General features: G+C 39.9%; 1 protein-coding gene across 1 annotated transcript; it reads left to right on the top strand.

Moving 5' to 3' along the window:
- Positions 1-3,712: 3,712 nt before the first annotated feature.
- LOC129352376 (adenylate cyclase type 2-like) lies at positions 3,713-25,650 on the top strand. The gene is given in 28 exon segments (XM_055021345.1): positions 3,713-3,978; positions 5,687-6,112; positions 6,114-6,694; positions 6,697-6,761; positions 10,264-10,473; positions 11,345-11,518; positions 11,938-12,087; positions 12,525-12,682; positions 13,603-13,714; positions 13,819-13,946; positions 15,105-15,263; positions 15,409-15,568; positions 15,731-15,889; positions 16,038-16,069; positions 16,210-16,263; positions 16,843-16,906; positions 17,677-17,774; positions 17,906-17,990; positions 18,697-18,834; positions 18,912-18,989; positions 19,294-19,475; positions 20,171-20,255; positions 20,349-20,507; positions 21,306-21,452; positions 21,536-21,643; positions 21,816-21,930; positions 23,440-23,564; positions 24,281-25,650. Coding segments are annotated over 27 exon segments (3,888 nt in total). The 5' UTR covers positions 3,713-3,978; positions 5,687-5,885; the 3' UTR covers positions 24,416-25,650.
- The last annotated feature ends 317 nt before the right edge of the window (positions 25,651-25,967 follow it).

The raw sequence follows: 25,967 nt of genomic DNA on the forward strand, positions 1-25,967 counted from the left end.
TGCAACCGAAACACCAAAAGTGGCCAAACACCAAAAGTTTAGTTTTTATTTATTTATTTATTTTTTGCTGTTGCTTTGTTTTTACTTTGACATAATTGACATGCACGCTAATTTTGCACATGATTTTGGAATCTTCTCCGACTGGTTTAAAACAAAACAAAAACAATCCGCTTTAGAAAACTTTGAACTAAACTGCAGTGCTTCGCTTTGTCCACCAGGGGTCGACGTCACTTTTATTTATCGGATAAGAATATATGTACATATTTTTTTCTTCTGTAGTTTTCAAGAATGAAACAAAATCCAAGACAAAGACACAACTGTTATGTTTGTTTTGTCGAAATCTATTTTAAACTTTTTTTTTTAGCTTCTTGTGATCAAATATGTTGTAAAAAAAAAAAAAAGGCTGATATCCTACAAGGCTTCACATGGAGACAATGCTTGTTCCTTTAAATCCACATGAGCGGCTTCCTGTTTTAACCTGCTTCCTATTCTGCTGCCAAAGTTTCATGTTCAGCCCCTAAATTGAGGAACCTCTCTGCAAAGTGCCACGACTTTCAGAGAATTAAAAGCTGCAGTGAACAAAGCCCCATTTTGCCCAATAAACCGGAATGACTAAAGTGAACTTATCCAGAATTTTGGTTTTGAAATGAGGCCAAACTCCAAATCAGCAGTTGTGGAGTTTGGCCAAATCAGAAGACGAGGCTACAGCCTGAAAAAAGGGATGCAGATGCAGTGACTGGCGCTCTGCTACTGTGACTTTCTGTTTTATTTCTATAAAATACATAAAAACTATGACACAATGCATACTCGTGTTTACACAGGAAGGATTTTTTTAAAATTTTTTTAAGCTTCACAGGAGAATCCTGTGCCGCGTCTTTCCGAGAATAGATTCACAGTGAACCGGTTTGGCAAGGCCTGCAACAATGGAGCAAAAAGTCAGCACGTCTATTTTGGGGAACATCCTGAACGAGACCTTTGAACCTCTATAGATGGAGATTAAAGCCTGCTGATAATTATAAAGACCTTCCGCCATGTAACACGTGCAGCACTCTGTGTGGTTATTGAAAAGGAAAATGGGAAACTTTTATAAATGCTATTTTTGTTAGTATTAGACACACATTAAGTCTTTATATATTTTATATATATATATATATATATATATATTAATGTTTGGAACCTTTTTTTTCTTTTAACAATAAATCATGTGACACAATTATCACCCTTGCCAGCAGTGAGGAACGACACGGATGAGGTATAAATATGTGAGATTTGAAAAGGCAACACAGCCAAATATGCTCTCGACTCTCTAAATCAGAGGTGATGTTTGTGATAATAAGTGAAGAAACTTTTGCTGGCAGATCATTTTCTTATATTTTTGAGTCCTCTGGGCAGAAAGCCACATGGTTCATATTAAGAAAGGTTGATTTTGTGTCTGACGAAACATTTCCATACCAGTTCGGTCACACATTTCTGATGACATCCTTCAGCAAACTCCACATGTTTATGTTTGTGATGGTAGGACAGAAAAGGCTTTTTAAAGACTCTGGGACTTTAAGAGTTGCTGTTTGCTGCATTTCTCAAACACTTTTTTGTCAAAGTCCTTTTTCCAGTTCCAAGTCTTTCTAACTTGTTAACCTGTTGTTTTTCTGTACATTTGTTGACAAAGTTTGTCATTAACAGTTTTCTTTTAAATACAATTCAACTAAATGCAGCCAAACGGATACAACTCAGTTTATTTTATTTTCATTTGAGTGATTTTGTGTACGCAATGGCACATTTGGCAATGGCGCAAGATAATTGTTGTTGTCCTGTCCATAAATATGGATACGTTTAAGTTCAAACCGATACCACCGTTTTGAGGAATGGCTGACAAAAAATAGCTTTTGTGTCATACTGTACATGTACTCCAATCAGAAAGTCATTGATAATCAGGTCATTTTAGAAGAAATACTAACAATGTTTTTCTATTTAAGTCTTCTAATTGGTCATTGATTAGTGGGCGGGAAAACATTCGGGCTGTGAAGTTTAGTTCAATCCTAGAAAAGCCCAATTGTTCATTATGATGGCCGTATCTTTTTCCAGAGGAATAATAATAGTAAGAAGAGAATAATACCTTCACTTAATTATTTATTGAGACACCAGCTTCTTTTTTTTTCTTACGTTCATCGCGTATGTAGCTGCTGAACAGCAAAATAAAGACGAGATGTATTTTATGTCGCCCTTGAACTTATACTTTGACACTTACACTACATCCGTATCACTCTGCTTTTGTTCCTTTTAATAGTTTCCCCATAATTCTATAATAAGAACAAACAGGTCTCATAAAACCGAAACTATTCACTTCTATTCACTCATCCACAACAGCACTAAACACAAACTTAAAGTCAATCTTTTGAAGCAAAATTTAAAGTAAAAACATGTATAGCTCGAGATGTGAGCACAGACTTTTGATATCGTCGTTTTTAATTCGCCGGGTCTCAGCATCATGCACACACTACCGTGCAACAAAGCTGGTGTCTGTGTCGTCCGCAGTCAGGTATGAGCATGTGTGTTTGCTGATGTCATAAAAATACGGTGGCTGTCAAAGTGGGGAAATATTGCCACACCAATAAAGCCATTCGACTGGAAAAAGTAGACAAGACAGAGGGGGGAAAAACAAATCCAGAGACAACCTTTGAACAGAGCGTTAATTGAGTCAGTTGGTTTTTCTTCGCTTAAAATAGCAGCATTTCTGATTTATTAGTGACTATAAATGTCTTAACTGAAACTAACCCTTGGCTGCTGTTGCATACTCTTCTTCAATAACTGCATAGGTGTTGTTGCCATGATGTCCACAGGACTGTTGTGTCTAAAATGATGACAAAAATGATCAAAATTACAAATATAGCGATTAAGCCATTTCTTCAGTCATTTTATGCACATGATTTCATTTTCTTTTTTACTTATCTCAGGTTTGAACAGTTTTTTTCCCCCACAACTTTGTCACATTGCTCTAATTTTCCATTTCATCTCTTGTTTATAAATCCCCTCTCTGCTGTGTTTATCTCGTTTTGTTTGCTTTCTGTGCTGTTCCTTTGCTTTGTCTAATTTTATTTTTCCGCCGCTCGGCCTTGTCCGCCTGCACGACGACTGCGACTCTAATCTGAAGTCTGAAAACAAATCAACAAAACTGAAGAATGTGGAGTGCATTTAATTCAGCCTGATTCCATTTTTTTTCTTTTTTAGAGGCATCTTTCTCTAATTACAGCTGAAAGTCTTTTAGGGTGTCTTTTTTTTTTTTTTAGTTAGTTTTTGTAAAACAGCTCAGTCTATTCAACTTTTACCAGCTTTACTGCTCCTATGCTGAAGAATCGTATCCCCTAAGCATGATGCTCCCAACACCACAAGCGCGTCTGTGAGATGTTGAGAACTCCGATTGATTCATTTGACCTTTATTTCATTGCTTGTTTTATTCGCAGTTCTACATAAAAAAAAAAAAAAAGATTTTTAAATTTTTAAAACTGAATAAGCAGCAGCCAGCCTCTCCACCGCGTCTCATGGAAAGTCTGACCTTTGCCCCGTCTTTCCTCCCCATCTCTCTCTTTCTCTCTATGCCCCTCTATTTACTTTCACTCTGTTTGCTTTGCTGGACCAGCGCGCTCCCGCCCGCACGCGCACGAACGCATGCGCGCGCGGGCGCTCCGCTCAACTCCCTCGCGCCCGAAGCCGAACTTCAGACCTGCACCGAGACCTGGACTCTTCACGGGCTGTGCTCAGCATCGAAAAACCAGGGTTTTTTGTTGTTGTTGTTGTTTTTTTTTTGACGGACGTTGTTTTGTTTTTTCGCTCGGTTTCAGTTCGGTGATGTTTATTGTGCTTTTCCAGTTTTTTTTGACGTCGGTAGGAAGATGAGAGAGAGAGAGACGGAGACTCAGGGAAACTCAACCTGCCTGTCAGTTGGACTCAGGGAGATTGAAGATAACGTCGTCGAGCAGTAAGGTATGGATATCTGTCTATCTGTCCATCTTCATGGCACATTTCTCTCATTGTTAGCGCATTCGCTCCTTCTATTTAAGTAGGGAAAGTGAGCAATACTTTAAATGTCATGTTCATGTTAAATTCGCCTCCAAACTCCTCAAACCGAGGAAAAGTAACATCTTATCACGGCTAAATTATCATTGATTATTATTATTATTATGATTTTTTTACACGACTATAAAGCAACACCGAAACATTTTTCAAATTTGTGGGGGTTGATTTGTCACCATCCACTATTATACACAAGAGGTTACATTTGCTTTAAATAATATTTCATCATTCACATACCAGATATATTAGCATGTTACTAGCTTTCATGTGTTCTTGCAACTTGTTCTTGGTTTCTTTAACTTTAGAAGAAGAAGAAAAATCTTGGAGGATCTGAGAGTGTTTTAAGGAACTATAGCTTTTTTATTATTATTTATTTTTATTTATTGTAATTTGGGTGGGAGGTTGTCAGGACACTCTCTCGTTTAAGAATATAAGATATGGTTTTCCTCAACCATCTTGACTTCATTTGCATCAGCTGTTGTTTGTGTTTAGTCATGAACGTGAAGCATTTCACCAGTGGGATTATAGTGTACATAAAAATAGACCTTTGAGATACAAATGAGCAATAATAATAATAATAATAATAATAAAAATGCTTGGGATGATTAGTCACTGAGATATTCTTCTGTGTCTCAGCACACCTTGAGGGCCTGTTGCGTTACGATCGAGAGGTTTTGCATGTTTTTGTTTCTATTGAGTCATTTCTCGTTGCATCTGAATGCTAGAGCTTTTCATCTCTGCGTATTTTTAGTATTTATTTGGTCACCATGCAGACTCAGGTGTCCAAGCAGAGCCTGTTAAAGACAAGTAGACCAACAGAAGTAGCCTATTCCTGGGTTAAGTTTGACTTTCAGCTCTGGAAACTTCCCCCTTTTTTAGGAAAATGGCTTCTTTGACTAACAGAACAGAGTAGTGAAACCAGCCGAAAGGAGGAAAGGATACCACCAGAACAGCGGCTCACTTAAAGATTACCAGTAATGTAGAGCCATTTGAGCTGCGAGTGGTTTTTCCTGTGATATGACCTGCAACAATGACACAAAATGAAACTGATCGGCTACACCAGGTGAGGTGAATTTCATTATAATCCCTTCTAGAACAGCGGTAAATCTGATTTATCACCGCAGGACACATAGAGATTAAAAAAAATAAAAAATTTAGTCTAATCCTGGAATTAACGTGGCAAGCGAGCCGACAGGTTGCATGGGGAACTGTAGCCACGAAACGCCGGTTGGGCAGAGAGGCGGTTTTCTCTGACGGGGGAAGAAGAGGCAGAAAGAGGGAAGTCACAGAAAGAGAGCTGGGCTGAAGCTCTGGCAGAAGGTGTTGATGAAAAAAAATGTTTTAAATGCGAACTGGGTGAGTCACTGACATTTCAATGCGGTACACACCTGAACAGTACAGTACCTGTGCGGTATGCAGGCGTATGTGTCACGGGGGAAGAGGACTAACTCGTTTTGCATAATGGGGAAATGTCTCAAAGTGGTGTGCTATGAAAATGGCACTAAAACCAAAGGTAGGTACAGGTTGTGCTCATGCTATTCTTGTTGCTTTTATTAATTGATTATAAATGTGTTTTCACTTTGCTCCATACTCATTTTGTGCTCTATTTCTTTGGCAGAGACGCTCTTCTTCCTCAAAACATGGGACATAACTCACTGAAGGAAATCGAGTTAAAGATTCCTTATCGATCTGTGGGACCTTACAACACCTCAGACTCACTGTAAATTGACACACAAGCACACTGCGACAAGTTGTGACAAGTCGTAAGATTGCGCTCGCAGGTATTTTATCTCGAGGCAAGAGGCTGACGGATCACAATGCCAGACGAGTCCAGAACTTTCCAGGATGAATTCAGGCCCGGACAAGAAGCAGCACAGATAGCCTTAGTGCCAAACATTGTTGTCGTCCCCAGCGACGGCAAAGGCAAAGCTAGTACCTTGGAGCCCAAAAGAGACGGCCTCAAACAGCAAGATGTTCCTGGAGGGAGTCCGGCAGGACTTGGTGCGTCCCCGGTTTCCGTGGAGTTGGGCGAGGTGAAGACGGCGCGTTCCCGAACCTCTCAAGGCCATTTCTTTGTTGAAGGGGAGAGAAGTGAGCATGGATCAGGAGTCCCCGGTTGATCCATCGGGCATTAAGCTACACAGCGACATGAACCTTCCACTGCAGGCAAACAGCTGCACCGACTCGGACTACAGCAGCACCAAGTCCAGCCCCGGTTACGCCTGCAGCAGCTTCGGCACGGACCTCTACGACGGAGAGCTGCTGGAGCTCGACAAAAGGAAGTTGGAGAAGACGAGCTCCATTTCCCCCGTCAACCTGTCTGGGACCAGCCTAGATTCGGACAAGGCCAAGAAGAGCAACCTGGACTTTAACGGAGGCGATTCCATGTTGGACCTGACTGGCAAATCGAAAGCGGAAAACTCGACCAATGGAAGTTCACCCAGGTCGTCCATCGTTAGGCAAACCAGAGACAGCATGGACATCGGATCCGGGCGGTACCTCGAGGACGACTACGTCGACAGGCAGAGCACCCGGTCTAGACGGAGTGTGAAAGAAGGGGTGTTTTGCTGCTATCAGGCCACGAACAGAGCTTTCTTGCGCTGCGTTGAGGAGACTCCAGCCATGCTGTCGGCCTGCTGCTGTCCATCATCTTCTGCGTGGTCATCATCATCGTCATTCCTGCTACTGGAAGGGTGAGATGAAGCGTGAGCAAGTGTCTGTCTGCTTCAGTGTTTCAACTTCTTTTCCATTTGTCTTCCACAGGTTTGTTAGGAAGACTTATCACTCAATAGATCAGTATTGGGAAACAATTTACTGGATTAATTGATTATTAAAACTAATTTAGCACTCGATTAATCATTAACTACAGTGGGCAGACTCAAAAAGGGCCAATTGCTGAAAGAACAACACACTCAGACTTAATTAAGCCAAAACTGTTCAAAAAAATAGATGCATTTTGCACTTAAGATAAAAAAAAATACCCTTTGTCTGTAAATTTGTTCTACTAAAAACTCGTCTAGTTTTAGCTGCACCTGGTTCAAGCTGATTGAAAATTATGGTTTTCAAAATCAAATTAAATGTGTCAATGCACTGTAGAAGCACATACAAAGGGCTACAAATCGATTTTATTGATTAATCGAGGTTTATTTGATCGGCGACGTACAGACAGGAGGAACACGCTCTCATCGAATGCCAGCCAGTGCAGTTAGCCAAAGGTCGATCAATCCCAGGCGAGGCTCAGGTCGCTGCTGCGTCACCTGCTGCGCTTCCGAGCATTCGAATGAGAAAATGGGAAAATTCAGCGACCGCACGTCACTGACTTTCTTTCACTTGAATATTACTCACTGACTGCAAGTAAAATAATCAGTTCCCACAACTACAGGAGTGTGTCAGAGCATGGCCTTGGTGTTTGTGCCCAGATCCTCTTCTTCAGGGCGAATGTTCGTCGAAACTTTCTTTGTTTGAAGAAACTGTTCATGCACAAATAGATCAAGTTTCTCTGGGAAGCTTAACACCACTGTATGTTGTAATTAAGACCTTAAGATGTTTTAAATTAATTTAAAATAATGTAAATTACCCTTAAATACACTGATTATAGGTCTCAAGTTTTATCATGGCAGGACTATTAACTCTTGCATATGGAGTTTACTTTTCTCCTGAGACTTTTCTGTCTGGCAAAAGCTTGAATCACATCCACCGCTAACTAGCTGCTAATAAACCCTTACTAGTTAGCTAGCTGTTTTCACCTACCACTAACTTTATGAAGTGTAAGTTATCACCAGTTGGCTGGTTCATCTTCACCAGTGGCTCATTTCTGATGCTAACCCATACATGCTGTGTGCACTACTACTTTTGTACATTTCTGTTGAGATACAGGACTTAAATTTAATTCACAATGGGTTAGAGTTAGGGTTAGGGTTAGGGTTAGCCTTTTTGAGTCTATCATTTTACAAGTGTAAATTATCACCAGTTGTACGACGTTCGTCTTTGCCACTGGCTCATTTCTGATGCTAAAACATATGATGCAACCTAAAGTGAGAAAATATTACTCATTTGAACATGCCAGTGTCCACAACACTGCCTTTATGTATAGCAGGAATTTCTCACATTTGAGATTTCAATCAAAATCTGGTCTAACGTCTCAGCATTGCAAAAATGTTTATCTTGAAGAATCAAGTGTCCGATTGTTTTACACAATGATCAGTTGGCAGATTAGATTATCTAGTCTTTCGAGTCAAAGAGAAGACTTTTACTTCATCACAGTGAAAGTCAACAACTTAAAAAGAAATCTAATCATTGCGATTAATGTAGCATTAAGCCTGTTTTTGTGAAAACACCAGGACATTCTTGCGCTCCGGTTTACAATGCGTTTCATTCCAGTAAAAATAACGTAGCGCGTGTGAACAGTCGGTGCAAGAGACTCCAGTATCTCCACATTTACCTACGTTAAAAGAAGTGATGCTTTTTCAGAAAGCTGTTTCGTTGAACTCCTAAAGCTTTATTGCTGCTCCAACGTCAGAGCAGCTCTGATCGCCCGTCCTTACGTCAGAGCTTCCTCATATAGCCATCCCCACGCCTCTGCAGAAATGGAACAACACGTCACACCTACGCAGAGCTCTGCAGGAGTAATCAACATGTTTGATATGCTATGTTTACTGCACTTGGATATGATCACGTGTGTGTGTGCGTGTACATGCGTGCGTGTGTGTGTGTGTGTGTGTGTGTGTGTGTGTGTGTGTGTGTGTGTGTGTGTGTGTGTGTGTGTGTGTGTGTGTGTGAAATAGTGTTATTATTTATGTTTCTGTCTTCAAAGCAAACTCATTGCAACCTGTAACATCAAATAAAATAGTAACTATAGTATCTGCAAAAACGCTACCAATTTGAGTAGCCTTTCCTCTGTTTCATGAAAAAGAAAATTAAAGTGCCAGGTCACATTTCAAGCAAAGTCCGCTTTCCATGCAAATGAAAAAAAAAGGCTTTTTAATTTTGCTGCGACTCGTTGACAGAGATCAGCAGCTGATAGGTTCATAGGTCAGTCACTGGAATGCTTTGCACACACTTCCTGTATTACCTTTGATGGATTTGCTGATGAAATTGATTTCAGTTTTTAATTCATGACCTCACAAAGCCTCTAAAACAGAGCCTGCTTCTTTGGTTTCAGTTTTTCCCTCCACATGTAGTCCTACACTCTACTGTGCTGTAAAGAAATAAACGAGACCTGCGGCACAATGGGAGTTATTTTGGTTCGTTCGGGGCTCATAATCTGTCAAGTCTCAGATGAAATAAACACACACAAAAGAATTTTTGAAGTGGTTTATGTTGTGGATGAAAACAGGTTTTTTAAGATGAAGTGATACACAGAGGAAATGGCAACATGTGTGAAATGGGTTTACAAATTGTTGGAAGCAAGAAGCAGATGCCTTGCTAGTTCCAAAGGCAATCGGCTTACAGTAATCAAGACAACGGGCTATAAAAGCATGTCTTACATGGATTTTACCCAGCTAACTGTCAATCTTTCGGATACACTTTCCCACCTAAATGTGTAATAAAAATAATAGTTTTCCCATAGAAGGGAAGAACATGGTTCTGATGGTGCATTTGGGTCCTGAGTTGCATGATGCTCTTGTTCACGTTTCTGGTTGTTGTTCCTTGTTACGAGAAACAAGTTTCATATCTCGTCATAACAATATACTATTTGTTTTAATGAGTTCCTCATTCTAATGTGACCAGTTTTATGTCTCGTTATAATTAGATGTAAAAATACGCTCCTCAGATAGATTATGACTTGTTAAAAAGGCATAAAGGGGCTCGCTATGATTCTCCTTCTCACTCTGTTTCGTCTTGACGGCAACTAAAAAGACCAGTTGTACTGTTGCTAACTTTCTGATTTGAATGAGAGGATATTTTGTTTTCAATCTCATTGTAGCAAGAAACGTTTTGTAACAACAAACGTTTTACGTCTTTGTACAGTAGGAACGTTTTCTCATTTAAAGGATATAAATTGCTCCTGAATTTATCCCCAGCCTCTGGCAGTTAAAACGCTTCTGCATAAAACACAAAGGCAAACATCTCTGAAAGCTTTCCAGAATTTAATGTTATCCCATGAAGACACTTTGTATGAAAGAAGAAAATTATGCTGTGTGTAAGATTGCTGTTTAAACTGGACCTTAATCTGATAACTTTTGCATCATCCAGACAGAAGAACCGTACCTTGGCGATCACGTCGGTGCCCTGTCGGTGGTGTGCGTGGTTCTCTGTCTGAACGTGATCTTGATCGCCTGCTTGCCCTGGGTGGCCACAGTGAGACGCTGTGGAGGAGCGCTGGCGCTCTTCGTCTGGGGGATGCTTTACGTCACGGCGATAGTCTTCATCTTCACAGGGGGAGAGGTGAATGCATGGGAACAGGTGAGAAGCAGCTAAAACAGAAAATGGGATTGAGTTTTGTTCTTTTCTTAAATTTTAAATTTATGTATCTGAAATGAAGACCTTAAGATGTCTTAAATTCATTTAAAATAATGTAAGATGTCCTTCAATACACTGATTATAGGTCTCAAGTTTTATCATGGCAGGACTATTAACTCTTGCATATTGTATGGAGTTTACTTTTCTCCTGAGAGTTTTCTGACTGGCAAAAGCTTGAATCACATCCACCGCTAACTAGCTGCTAAAAAACCTTTACTATTTAGCTAGCTGTTTTCATCTACCACTAACTTTATGAAGTGTAAGTTATCACCAGTTGGCTGGTTCATCTTCACCAGTGGCTCATTTCTGATGCTAACCCATACAATGCTGTGTGCACTAGTACTTTTGTACATTTCTGTTGAGATACAGGTCTTAAATTTAATTCACAATGGTCTTAAAAAAGTCTTACATTTATAAAATTATTTTTAAGTTTCTCTTAAATACATTACAGGTCCTAAATTTTGTTGCAGAGCTATTTACTCTTGTATGTTTTATGTAATTTTTCTTCTCAAGGCTGTTGAGCCAACTGCTAACGAATAAGCCCTTGCTAGCTACCTGGCTAGCTTTTTTGAGTCTATCATTGGCAAGTGTAGATTATCTTTGCCGCTGGCTCTTTTCTGATGCTAACACATGTAATGCCAGGTGCATTCTGGGCAACAAAGCTTGACACTACTACTTTTGTACACTTCTCTCGTGATGCATATCTTAAATTTCAGTCGTAATGGTCTTAAAAATGTCTTAAATTTTTTTTATTTGAGTTGGTGATAGCTACAGAAACCCTCTCTAAGTCTCATTGCTCCCTTCTTGTGTTCAGGTGGCGTTTTTCCTCTTCCTGTCTCTGAGTGTTTACACGGTCCTGCCCCTCTCTCTGACCTGGGCCCTCATAGTTGGGATAGGAAGCAGTGTTTCTCACATCATCATCATCAGTGTGTATGTCCCTGTCAAGAATGCTAACACTCGTCCAAACATTCCACAACTGGCCGAGCAGGTAAAACACCGTCTTTTGCTCTTTCAAAAGCTTGAATAATGTATTTAATCTCAACCAACATGAACAGATTAGAGTGCTATTAAGGAATTTTAAGATATTTGCAACATCATCTTCCCTTAAGGATCATAATTCAGTTGTAGCATGAAGGTGTACAAAAGTATTTTGTGTTGTGTGACCAACACGGTTTACTTCCTCTAGAAAACATGCAAATCATCAGGCAGATATGTTTCTGCTTTACAACTTACTCATGTGTAAACAAGAACCTTGTATAATACCGCTCATTATGTATCTCATTGAGGAAAAATGGAAAATAAAAAGGAGTGTTTGGCCTGTCTCGGCCTAACTTGCATGTTGTGTCTCATGGAATGCTGTGACGTCCAGCAGGCGAAGGCGTCATCTGATGAACTCTTGTTTTTCAGCTGGTGGCGAACGCCGTGCTGTTCGTGTGCGTCAACTGCTTCGGGGTCTTCCACCTGTGGATGACCGAGAACGACCTCAGGGCATCCAACAAGAAGCGGGAAGAGTTCAGCGCTGTGCGCTCCCAGAAGGAAGTGAAGAAGTATCAGCAGGTTGAAACACTTGTATAATCATATTTACAGTAGTAACACTCTGATTCTTTTACTCCGTATCCTTCAGAAAGGACAGAGTCAGTTGTACGAAAAATCCCTCCTTTGTGGTTCCAGGCGGCTTGTTTCACCTGGATTACAAACGGTTCTGTGTAATTGGTCTCATTGCTGTATGCTTTCCCTGCTATTAGGCCAATAGATTAATCATTCACTCGTCTGAGGGCTCAGCAACAATAGAAAAGGCAAACCCAAATGGGCACCATTCATTGCGGGCAAACAAAGAGATGAAACACAACCCAGCGAGCAAACACTGCTTTCTTTTTCAGGCTCCGAACACATCCCTGTCGTTTCTGAGCGACGGAAATCTGGCGGTTTCGAGTCTCGCCTAGCTTCGCCTCTCTTACATTCCCACCCTTTTCCGTATGTTTCATCCGACACAGGAGGGCCTCTTGCTGTCGGTGTTGCCACGCTACATCGCCGTGGAGCTGAAAAGTGAGATCATCAAGAGGCTGTCCAAGCCGAAGGGCGACGAGGCGAAAGAAATCAGCAACCACCCCAACTTTCACAGCCTTTACATTCGGCAGCACAGGGATGTCAGGTAACAGCCGCAGGTGGAGGGTTGGCTGATCGCTCTTAGTGCTATTTGACTGGTTCTGTTACAGATCCTCACTATTTATGGATTATCAGATTACAGCCACAAACCTCTGTGGGTTTTATTGGGATTTAATGTGATGGAGCGACACGGAGCAGCTCAGAAATGTGATGTGGAACAGGAAATGAGACCATGCTTTCCAGGTTTTTCCTCAAATAAAAATAAAAGCAAAGTGTGGGCTTAGTGGCTTTTATGTAGGGGCAACAGAGTCACAGGGGTTCAATACTTATTGATTTCCACATACTACAGCCACAACGTGAGAAACTGTGCCATTGTTAGAAAGAAATGTAGGAAGGAAGGGAAGACAGGACGAGAGAATGACATAAAGGAGAAAGGAAAGAATAAAAGACAGGAGGAAAAAAGGAAAGAAAGAAAAGGAAGGAAGGAAAGTAACAAAGAGAAAAGGAGATGTTGAAAATAGAAGGAAGTAAAGAAAAGAGAAGAAAGGAAAGGAGAAGGATAGAAAGAAACTAAGTCAAGTTTAGAACTGCTCACATTTACAGAATAATATGCAGAATAAACTATATATTTCTCTGGACTTTTTCACAAGATTAGATAAAAAAGTGGCTCAAGACTTTGTCACAGTACACACCTCGCTTCAGGGTGTATCTGAAAGAAATAAAACACAACACAGCTACTTCTTAACACATCATTTTTTTTTGTAAATATAAGTTTGTGGTGAAGATTTAATTTACTTACCATATGTACTACATTTGTCACATCTCCTTGTGAATGTCCCTCTATGCTTCTACACAGTGACAGACCCCGACTAGCTCATTGTTAGCTTTGTCCTACCAAAAACATAAACATGTTCCTTTTTATCTTCACCGTATGTTAAATATTTATTTTTCTCTGCGTTTGTCCAGCATCCTGTACGCAGACATTGTCGGCTTCACGAAGCTAGCGAGCACCTGTACGCCCGAGGAGCTGGTCGGGGTCCTCAACAAGCTTTTTGGCAAATTTGATGACATCGCAAAGGTAAAGTTGCGAATGATGTGATGTTTTTGTGACAGGCGGCTTTCTGTTGAATCACATGTTTAAGACCCAACTCTTCGGTCCCCCGTGTTTCTTTCTGAGCACAGAAGAACGAGTGTCTCCGCATCAAGATCCTGGGGGACTGCTACTATTGTGTTTCCGGCCTCCCTGACCCCATTCCCACCCACGCCATCAACTGCGTTCGGATGGGCCTGGACATGTGCACCGCCATCAAGTCAGTCCATCTGGATTTATCTGAGTTTGTCTAACCCTTCCCCAAGAATTTTTTAAGTGATCTAAATGTGTTATACCGGCATTTACAACAAATAACCAAGAATTATTTTCTTTGATCCAAAATAATTCCAAAATAATTTTAGAAATGCACCTTTTTCACTTCTTCTTAGCTCCGCCTTTGAGATGCAGTTTCTTAACTTACAAGATACTGTCTCATGGAGATACTGTGCCTCCGCCACTCAGCTCCTTCAGACTAGCCAGCAGAAATTAGCAAATACCTATTGGGTATGTGCATCTGCTGAGCTCCTTATATGAGCTACTTCTCAGTGCAACAGTATATAAAAATTGCTAGAGGATTACTAGAGAACGGTTGTAGTGATGACTTCCTGGAGGCGAATTCCAGAAACACCAGGAGTTTTTAAAGAGACAGAAGCCCAATTACATCAAATTTCTTTTATGTCATATTTGACATATGTAGCATTTTTATAACAACTGAAGTTAATGTAGTTACTTCACTGTGCTATAAATTTTTATGTTTTTTTTTCTCAGTAGTTGATGTTCAGTACCAACTGCTGCCGGTGACATATCACATCAATGATTTGACATGTACGAAAATTTGACGTTCACGTCAACATACCATTGACGTGTGAACTGACGTTAGTCGTTTTAATGTGACAAAATATAAAAAAATTAGAGCATTAGTACTTTGGGTGTGTTTTTCCCACACTTTTAAAATAACATATTTTGTATAATCTATTTTGTTTTCCGTTCTGTGCTGTTTGATGCAAATGCAGCAGACCAGGAGGTGGAAGCCTCATTGCTTGCATTCCTTGGAAATTCATGTATGAGGAAAATGCAAATCAAATGTGGCAATATTTGTTTCCATTTATTTGAATGGAGCAATATTTATGGACTTTGAAAACAAACTAAAAGCTGTTCTGGTGTGGAAAGTTATTACATTTCATCTTAAACACAATGAAATTCTATTTATATTTAGTAATAACATGAAAACTAGATGAGCTTATTATAAGTAGAGCGCTCTAAATATGGTGTGAAAACACTTAAGACAAATTGACAAAATTCATCCACATTTTCTTTGATTTTATCCATTTTTCTCAGTGAAACTTTGATTTTTAGCTTCTTCTTTACCTCCTTCCAGTGAACTTAGACGGGCTACAGAAGTGGATATCAACATGAGGGTTGGCGTTCACACTGGCAATGTGCTCTCTGGTGTGATTGGCTCTCAGAAGTGGCAGTATGACGTCTGGTCAAATGATGTTACCTTAGCCAATCTAATGGAGTCCGGAGGCCTTCCTGGGTAAGAAAAGTGACCCTTATCTGATAACTAAACTGTATGAAACCATGCAAAATGTTAGTTAATTTCAATTAAAAAGCAATACTTGTAAGTTTAGATCTGTTCTGGAAACATTTGAACTTCTGTTTGCAAATGCTGGTCCAACTAGGCGAGTCCACATAACAGAAGAAACCCTGCTGCACCTGAATGGAGCGTACGAGGTGGAGGACGGGGATGGGGAAAGTCGAAATATTCACCTGTACGGGAGAAAAACATTCCTGGTTATTGACCCCAACAAACCAAGCAGCGTTCCGCGAAGGCCTAATCTGGTAGGGGCACGCAGTGTGAATTGCCTTGTTCACACTGCAAACAAAATTCCTCTACCCTGCCCTTGTGGGGAAACATTAGCTTAAAATGTGTATTAAGAGATTATTTTCTTGTACGTAAGCACTCTTGATCTAAGCACTGAACTGCCTCTGCTGTAACTTCAGGCAGCGGGTGAGAACAAGCAGCGGGCGTCCGTCCGAATGTCTCAGTACCTCAAATCTTGGAAGACCATCCACCCTTTCGCCGACCTGAGCAACCCACAGAAAAAGAAGGCCTGCAAGCCTCTCAAAGATGTCGTAACGCGTACACGACTGACATCGGAGGTAAGCACGTATTCCTGCTTCGCCATCCCACTGGGCGGTGTTGTAAAGAACATGCAGGGCAGTCGATGTTTTGTCTCTCTCGGCTGTTTGATCATGGTCTATTGTACCCAAGTCTAACAGTGCCTGTTATGTCTGTGTTTGATTCTAGGAAGAACAATCTTTTTACAACAATCCCAACCGGTAAGTGGCAGGAATCTCTTAAAGAGATGTTGCTAAAATTACTGCAAAGTGAAATCCGTCCAGTTTGAAGGAGCTAAACGAAACCTTCTCTCTGGTCTTCTCAGAGGATGCCATCAATAATGTCTTTTCATTTGTTTTAGTCTGTCTATCGATAGCAGCATAAAGGGATCACTTGACACAGTGGACATAACTGGGTGAGTTTACAGGGTGTCCACTCATCCTTGAAATGTCTTAAATTTGTGTGTGAAATCAAAATGTCTTAAAATGTCTTTAATACTTTCAAAACATGTAAGTTGGGCTTAAATATGTTAATCAGAGGTCTTAAATTTTGTCATAGCTTTACTGTTTTGTATAGTTTTTTTCTTGTGGGTCATTTCTGTCAGGCAAAAGTCAAACATCTTTGTTGCATTCAAGGCAGTTGAGGCTGATATAGCCTTACTAGCTAGTTATGTATTTTGCCTTCATCATGGGCACAAAGCCGGATTCACAGTTTTTGCTTGTTCTTCATTCCTATGCAGAAAGTCTCCCCAACCATCCCTGACATTTTTAATTCTTTCAGTCTCAAATTTAATTCATGGTGGCATTAAAAGGTCTCAAAAAGCCTTAAATTTCACTTGCTGAAATTTGCAGATGCCCTTGTTTAACTTGAGATGACGTTTTTCTCGTCTTTTTGAATTTTAAAGTCTAAAATACAACGACAATATAAAAGATGTACAAGGTACTGTTTTATCGTATTAAATTTGTCCAATATTTTCTTGTTTCTTTTCATGTAGGAAGAAAGTGAAGAAACTCAACTGGTTGACTCTGTTGTTTAATGACTTCAGTGTAGAGAAACAGGTATATTTTCTTCTGAAACATAATATATGCTCTTTAAAAGAATGTACACATAAAATTCCTTCCACAAGTATTTATATGCCTTCAGTTATTTCTCCTTTTCAGACGTTACAACTACAGACTTTGATTTGTTTTACTAGAATCTTAGTGTAATTGTGCATTTTAAGGAGGAAAACAACATGGCAATCAAAATGTTCCAGAAATAAAAATCTGAAAAATGTGGTGCTCATTTACTTAGACAGCAATAAATAAAATCTAGTGCAACCAATTCCCCAAATGCTAATTGTAGCTTTGGAAGACCTGCCGAGTTTCACAGCTCACATCAGGAAATTGTTAGAACAAAAAAAGTCATACCAAGTATATTTGGTCCAGTTTCAAATGCAAATATTGTAATGCACTTGAAGTAAGACAAAGTTAGCTCAGAAGTAGCTTTTCAACAAGATTTTGGAGCTTGTTTTTAGTCCATAATCACTTGGTGTGGATAAGAAAATACTACTTCCACTTGGTTCACTGAAAACAAGACATTTTTCCAACTGCTATTCACTAATGAGCTCCATCCAGTCTGACTGAGTTTGAACTGAACACTCATTCAAGCCAAAGTGTCATTTTTCTTCAACTCCATATAAAATCAATTGAAGTTAGAGGTTTTAATGTGACAAAACATGCAAAAGTTTGAGTATCAGTAACTTAGCAGGGCACTACACAGGAAACCTTGTGACTGAAAAGACAATCTTTTCACCCCTAACCAGCTTTTTTTTTAAACTGCTTTCCAGTTCCGCCTGTCAAAGGTGACAAATTTGCACTACTCAGTGAGCTGCATTGTCATCATTTTCGTGTCTCTTTTCACCGTCCAGATGCTTGTCTCTGAAAAGTAAGTAGTTCTTAAAACATCTTCATGCATACAACCGTTGTGTCTGTTGTACAAGGCTACATCTTAGTTGTTCTGATTATTATTATTTATGTTGAGCAGATTAACTTAACTCTACTTTGTCACTGTTATAGGAACTTTCAAATGGCAGTGTCCTACGGTGTGACCTTTCCTGTAATGGTGGCACTTCTGGTCATTTCTTTTGTTGCATACATGAAGGTAAAGTCTACGCGTATGCATCACTTTCATGTCAACATCAGATTAACGCCGCGTGATTAACTTGTTGTAACTGACGCTAATTGAGATCAGCTACAATGGCAAGAAGTTCTAGAGAAAAAGAAACACGTACCGTTTTGCAAAATAAGTCAAACCACTTGAATATTACCAGGCTTTAATGCTCTTTATTGGGATTTTAGGTTACAGACCAACACAATGTTGTGTATGTTTAAGACATGAATCCCTGAAAACCTCCAATGCATCTTCTTTTAAATCAGTTCAAAGTGCCAATTCACAACACGTCATATTAACATACTTTACAAAAACAGTCAATTCAACATAATCGAGTCAGTTCCAATTCAGCCTAGATATCGAACAGTACATCAAGTTCAATTTATTCTTCAAATTGATGAAAACCCAGCAGCAGGATTCACTCCTCCTAAGTTTCTAAATATACTGAGGTTTGTGGATGTAATGTGGCTAACAGGTGAGTTCAAATGGTATGGATACTTTGCATCTTAAACACAATGAACCACATGTAAGCAAATGTGGTTTTGGAAATTTAGATTAAAGTTACCAAAAAACATTGCGTTTGTGCCATTAAAATGTCAAAATGGACAGCGTAGTTTTATGGTCTCCCCTAAGTCGAAATGACCACCAAAGACCCAGAGTGGTGCCATAGTGACGCTTTTCGCTTTATCCTCATCAGAAATTGCACTCCAAGTTGCCATTGAATGTCCAGTGGGTAGTGAAGCTGTCACGCAACTTCCTTGCCAGGGCGGTGCTGCGGCTTTTCCTCGTCACTCTGTGTGTCCTCATCACTTTGCTCATGGCCTTCCTCAACTTGGTAAGTATTGTTTTTGATCATTCGGTCGATTTGTTTGCTTGATCGTCTTATTTCCACTGTGTCTGTATTCTTTCCAGATCGTCCTCCCAGCAAGGAACTGCACGTCGGTCACTAACACCACGTATTTAGGAGGACACAGACTGTATAATCTGCCTGTGAGTATCTCACCAGATTATCAGATCTTTTTTGTACATTTGACAACTCATTCCTGGAAACAGGAGACAGTTTTGTACCTTTTTCTGTGCTATCATTGATTTATCTCGCTGTTTGCATTTTCCATAGTTTGCATTAATCTTTAACCTTGTTGGCTAACTATTACCTGTCTAGTAGGTGTCACTGTATTTGCAGTCATAGTACCTGAAGCTAAGCTCCGAATTGTTCCGTTCCAAGTTTGAACAACACACCTCACCAATTTGCACTTGTTTCTCTGCCCTTCTTCCTTTTGGTGAAAACATCCAGTACTACCTGTACTGCTGCCTGCTGGCCATGCTGGGAGTGATGGTGTTTGTTAGGATCTGCTTCTCTGTGAAGGGATTCCTGCTCACGCTGGCTGTGGTGGTGTACCTGGCCCTCTTCCTCAAAGTCTACGAAAACGAGTCCAGTTGCCTTGTGGATGTGTACTACGATAAAAATCACACACAGTGAGTGACCTACGCATAGTACGACTGAAGCTACTTGGATGTTAGAAGTATTCTTTAGCTGCAGACGCATCGTTTGCTACAAATGATCAAGCGTTCACTGAAGGGATGCTATGTTGCTGCTTTTTAGGAAATAATATGCTTATTTTTTTCTTTAAGAAATAAAGGAATTAAACTATTGGGCGATTTTCGTCCTTTAATACAATTATTAAACTATATAAAAACGGCTCAAATGAAAAAATCTGCAGGATGTGCCTATGTGTTCCATCCAATTAATCATCAGAATAGGAGATTAATCAGTTACTGAAATCTGGTTTCTGTTTACATTTCGGTTTGTCAACAAACCAATGCGTCCCTGAATGCGTGCAGATAAAAACTACGCCGCACGTGTTAAACCTTCCTCCGCTCTCCGCCCTCGGCAGTCATAACGCCACCAGCCTCGCTTCGGGAAGGTGTTGAATTTCCTCCCTTTTGTCCGAGACGTCGAGCTCAGATTGTGAATCCTTGTCTGCGGTTTCAGATCACCATCATTTATTTAGCTGCTTTCTATAGAAAGAAGCCCTCCTGGGTGGCAGGGGATGCAAGCCCAGTGTAGAAACAAGACCTCCATGTTTGAGGAAGTAGGAAGGGGGAGTGGGTTGGCCTTTTTATTGATCTGCTCAACTCCAGAATGACTTTGTATTTGTGTTTGCCAACAGTGTCGGGGTGCTGAAAGACCCTCAGATCATGTCCGGGATCTGGCTGGTCCTCTTTTACATCGTGTGCCTCATTCTGGCCAGACGGGTTCGTCTCTTTTTATCTATTACCATGCAGTGTGAAGCGTCGCAAATTAGTCGATGCACGTTGAAACGCTCTGTGTTTGTGTGACTCTATCAGGACGAGCTGACGTGTCGCGTAGACTTCCTGTTGGAGTGCTGCTTCCAAACAGAGCGCGAGGAGATGGAGACCATGGAGAACGTCAACAAGCTCCTCCTGGAGAACGTCATGCCACTTCACGTCGCCTCCTTCTTCATGGGCAAAGCCGTCGACAATCAAGTAAATACTGCAAAAAAGGGGGACAAAGTAGGGACGCAAAGGAGCCCTGGTCAACGCTAAGCGGAGCCAGTTGATACGGAAACAAAGATGGCGGGTCTATACCAGCCCCAGAACGAGAAACGGTCCAAACAGAGTCCAGTTTGGGATGGAAAATGCACTTTATGTCATTCTGTTTAGAAATATAAACACTATATGATGAAAAAACTGTTGATTTTCAGATCTGTCCTCCACGAAGTTAATGCACTTCATGGAGAAAAGTTTTAATATTCCTTCCAAAGCTACCACAGATGGTACTTCTGTATGGGCAAACATCTCTCTGTTCATGGGGAATTAAATGTTTCGCGTATTTTATTCTTTTCATATTTTATTGTTAGTTTCATAATGTGAGGAAACCAATGTTTTCTGTTTCCTCAGTCAGCATTTAATACAACTGACATAAAATAATCTCTAAATAAATTCTTTTTTAATTCAATATATTATAAACAATTAACCCTCGGCGTTAGACAATTGCCATCTTGATACAAGAGAAAACTCAGACTTTGAAGAAAATAATCAATCAATCGGTAAGCTCAATCAACTTTAGATTAACTGATTAATTGATAACTTGCATCCCTCGTACAGACACACAGAAATACGAGCTAATAACAAAACAATATTAAACCTTGGAGGATAAATATATCTAAAAACGAGACATCTGAACTTTTTTGGCAGGATTTTTGTCAACATGCTCCCAGATGTTAAGTTAGTCGTCAATTCAAAGTGTCTTCATCTACAACATATCTTCTTTTTTTTTTGCAGGACCTGTACAGCGAATCATACGACTGCGTGTGTGTGCTGTTCGCGTCGTTGCCTCAGTTCAAAGAGTTTTACAGCGAGAGCAGCGCCAACGGAGACGGCCTGGAGTGTCTTCGCTTCCTCAACGAGATCATACTGGACTTCGATGGCGTACGTCCACCGAGATGATGTGAAAGAAAGTCAAATACTCTCTTCTTCTTTCTAACGTTTACTCTGTGTGTGTCTCAATGCAGCTTCTGTCGAAGCCCAAATTCTCTTCCGTTGAGAAGATTAAGACGATCGGCAGCACTTACATGGCTGCTGCAGGACTAAGACACAGCCCTGTAGGAGAAGACAATAAGGTTTGTAAAACGAAAGAAAACAAAAAGCTCCAAGTGTTAATTGTTTTCTACATGTTTGCAAAGCAAGTTCAGCTGACACAGGAAGAAAAGACTTTCCTGTTTCTTTTTGGGTTTTTTTTCCAACATGTACAAAAAATGCCCTGCTAACAAGCGTGATCTCTGGCTCCTACAGAAAGTCGACATGACCTACATCACTGTCCGCACCATGGTGGAGTTTGCAATAGCTATGATGAGCAAACTGGAAAACCTCAACCAGCACTCTTTCAACAACTTTAAACTCCGAATCGGTGAGCTCATTTTAATATTACCAGGAGAGTTGATAGTTTGCTGAAAAAAAAAACAAAAACAAAAGAAAACTGCTTTGATATGTTAAAGCACAAACACTGGAAAAAGAATCTCCAATTTGTTTTTCACTTGTGTTTTTTGAGCCTTTCAGAAGACAAAAAAATGGAGAAGAGATAGACTATCTCTGTATTCCACACTCAGTGGCAAAAAACAATGATTTATGACTTTCTGAGCTTCTTAAAACATAAAAGACAGTGCAGTAGAGAACAGCTGTTGTACAATATTCTGTACGAACAGATTCAATTTAGGTAATAGTTCCTATTTTTAAGGGTGATCTGTTTTAAAGAGACATACAAGACAATAAAATGTTAAAATGGACTATCGTCAGTGTAATTCTTTCAACAAATGAAAATAAATTACATGCCTTTTTTGTCCGCCGGCTTCTGTACATTAATAAAGAAACATTAATGTAGCTGCTCTGTATAGGTGATCTATAGCTCATAATAACTGGTTTAAAGTCAGTAAGGATCAAATGAACTAAATAAATGGTTGTAATTCATACAGAGAAGTTGGGTTAAACACGTTGCGCCTTAACTTTTTTTCTTTTACATTTTCCAATATTACAACTAAACATGTGAAGATATTTTTATTAGGGAATCGTGAGAAACCAAAGTAGTGCAAAGTTGGAACATAGAGGCAAAAGGTGCATTAAATTTTTTTTAGTAACCCATGAAATAACAGGCTTTGTGAAAAAAATACAACTTCTTGAATTTTCTTCAGTGTAGTGTATTAGATATGTTTTTCTAAATACACTTATTTAATAACATGTCTGTCTTTTAAATCAAAGTTCAAACAAATACAAACATAACTTTGATTTTTGTTTCTGTCTTGTTTTACCAAACTATTATTTCCCAAAACAAAACAAAATTAAAATACATATGCACAATTAAACAAAACACGGTGAAAAATCTGCAGAAATTAATTCAACAAATATTGCTAAATCTTTTTTGCTGCTGGTAATATTTTCAGTATTATTATTCCTTTAGTCACAAACAGAAGTCGTTCATCTCTAAACGCTGAAATGTTTAGAGATCTCTAAACGCTGAAATGTGTTTTTGAAAAATGAAAAACAATTTGCGAGGCTTACGGGGACGTGACTGGTTCCAATCCACTCTGAATCCTCAGAACCAGAACCAAACCTGGAGCAGCAGCATTCGGTTTTTATGGATCTCTAATCTGGAACAAAGTTCCAGAAAACTCCAAAACTTGACTAAATGTAATGTTTATTACTGTGTTATGTTTTTTATGGTGTGACGTACTTTGAAATGCCTTTTTACATTTTACTTTTTCTGTAGAGGATTCAGCTATTTTGAATAATAAACTAATACAAAACCCACAGATGCCAAGACAAATTGGACATAAAGTCCTAAACAGGAGGCATTTTTATATGAAAATTATCATTTATCTTTAATGTGAACAAGCATGTATTCTTGTCTGTTATCCACTTGCAGGAGTGAATCACGGCCCAGTGATCGCCGGAGTTATCGGCGCCCACAAACCTCAGTATGACATCTGGGGGAACTCTGTTAATGTTGCCAGTAGGATGGAAAGCACAGGGGAACTGGAGAAGATACAGGTTGGAAAAACACTCAACACATGCACAAATTAATGACTTAGAAAATAAACTTTTCCCTGTGTTTGTCTTTTTTTTCAGATTTCTAGTACAGAAATAAGCTCCTTATTGGCAATATTATGTAAAATTGACTTTTCTTTAGTTTTACGGTGTTTTATAATGTTATTCCCTCATTAAAAACATATCTGGAGTGTTGCTTCGATTCTTTCATTCATGTTTGAGAAATCCTTCAGTCTCCCACGGCAACTATTCAGCTGTGCAAAACGGCTGGCTGGAGCTAGCGCCGCCTTCGAGATGCAGCTCAGAACTCCTTCAGACTAGCCAGCAGAAATTAGCAAACTGCGCGTCTGCTGAGCTCATCAGATGAGCTACTTCTCAGTGCAACGTCGGTAAAAACGTTGTTATAAGAGTTAACAGAGGAGTGATCTTGTGATGACCTCCTGAAGGCGGAAGTGTCAGAAAGAGCGTGAGTTTTTAAAGAGACAGAAGCCCAATTTCAAGATGTTAAATGACAAAGTAAATTTCTTTCAAGTCACTTTTTATATACAGATAGATTTTTTTAACAACTGTTGTTAACATAGGTAATTAATTGTGATGTAATATAGTGTTGTGTGCCTGAAAAAACGTGATACAGCCCCTTTGAAACAAGACTATACTAAAAACAGATGATTTAATTAACATTAAAACCTTTTTTCCCCCTCTCCCTACCATGACCTCAGGTGACGGAGGAGACCTCCCAAATTATCCAGAGCGTGGGGTACGACGTCACGCTCCGAGGAAAAGTCAACGTGAAGGGGAAAGGAGAACTCACTACCTACTTCGTCAAAACCGACCATTCGACTCCTCAGTTCTAATGGATCTTAGACCGACTCCCGCGGCTCGGTCTGCCTTAAAGAACACGGCGCCGGATGAGTCATTCTGGTTCCCGCACAACCAGTGGCTGAGACTTAAAGGAAGACAGCCGCTGCATTTTCGCACCAGATGCTGACTCAACGACGAAACAGGATCATGGCAACAGAACTCGTTTTCACAGGACGAGACAGTGAAGACGATCCATCCTGACTGCTGAAAACGAAACACAAATGGCGTCTGGAAGGAGAACTCTCCCACCTCATGGACCTCTAAAAAGCCTGCCAGGCACGCTCTGCATTGTACTGTATCATTCTATATACTGAAAAATATTTTTAATGGGAGAACTCACCAAGGCTGGATCACGTTCGTCACCAAATTCCTAAATATTGCTGATTTAGGTTCAACGGAAACACAGTGACCAAATACTGTTGTAAGAGAAAAGCTCGCGGCTTACAAAAGAAACTTGGTCTTCCTCGAAAAACAAATGTCTGACTTGAAAGAATGACATTTGTCATGTATTCAAAATAATTTTTGTATGTCACTTCTATATTGGGGGATACGTTTTACCTTATGGATTTGATTTATTGAAATGCACTGGTTTAACGTAGGGACCAAAAAATGTTTTTCATTCCAACAACCTGTTATAATAGGAAAAACATGCACATTCCTGATTACAGAGATGGAAAATTGGGAAGAACGTAAAAACAAAACAAAAAAATTTTTTTTTGTTGCCCCATTCTCAAAATGAGTGGACCAATAGATAAGAGTGTCAAAAAAAAAGAAGTAGAGTTTGCACAGAAATGAACTTTTATTGTTTACCTTTTTAGTCTGAGATGCTGTAGATGGAGTGGGGTGGAATTTTTTTTTTTTTTTTACACTTTGCACAGCCTGAAGGGTTGGGATCCCAGAGTATGACGTCACTGGTGACATTCCTGGGATGCGGTCGCTGTGAGCCCTGATGCTTCAAACTACTGTTTCAAATAATGTCTCAAACTGACACGACTCGAGCTGGAAAAAAAAAAAAAAAAACTCAACACACGCGTGACATGATTCCATGAAAACTTACATGACATTGCACTTTTGGACTTGTGATTGAAGGATGAACTGTAACTTGTATGTTTGTGTCGTATTGAGGGAATGCTGAGAACTGTGAATGAGGGGGCGGGGGGGAAAGCTTTATTAGTATGAAAATATATTTTTTCTATTCTATTTATATAAACTAATAATGATAATTAAAAAAATGCATATATTAATTCGCCTGCGTTGTCATTGTGTACGTGTGTCTGTTTCCGAAATGCATGGAAGTCACTCACTGTGGAATTTCCCCCCCACCGTCTCCCCGCTGTCGGTACCGCCCACCTGCTTTCTGATTGGCTCAGACTCCTTCCTCTGTCTTGTTCCCTCGCACAGCGATTGGCTGTCCGGCCGTCCATCACGCTGCTTCCTGATTCACGGTGCGGTTTGTTATTGAGCGGAGCTCCTTTAAATGTGAAGGGAAATGTTGACGGTCGGAGTTGAAAAAGTTGGTGAGTCGTCTTCCACCGGGTTTCCAAG

This window comes from Poeciliopsis prolifica, unplaced genomic scaffold (genome assembly GCF_027474105.1).
Source record: "Poeciliopsis prolifica strain line A6 unplaced genomic scaffold, Auburn_PproV2 SCAFFOLD075, whole genome shotgun sequence".
NCBI classification, from domain to species: Eukaryota; Metazoa; Chordata; class Actinopteri; order Cyprinodontiformes; family Poeciliidae; genus Poeciliopsis; species Poeciliopsis prolifica.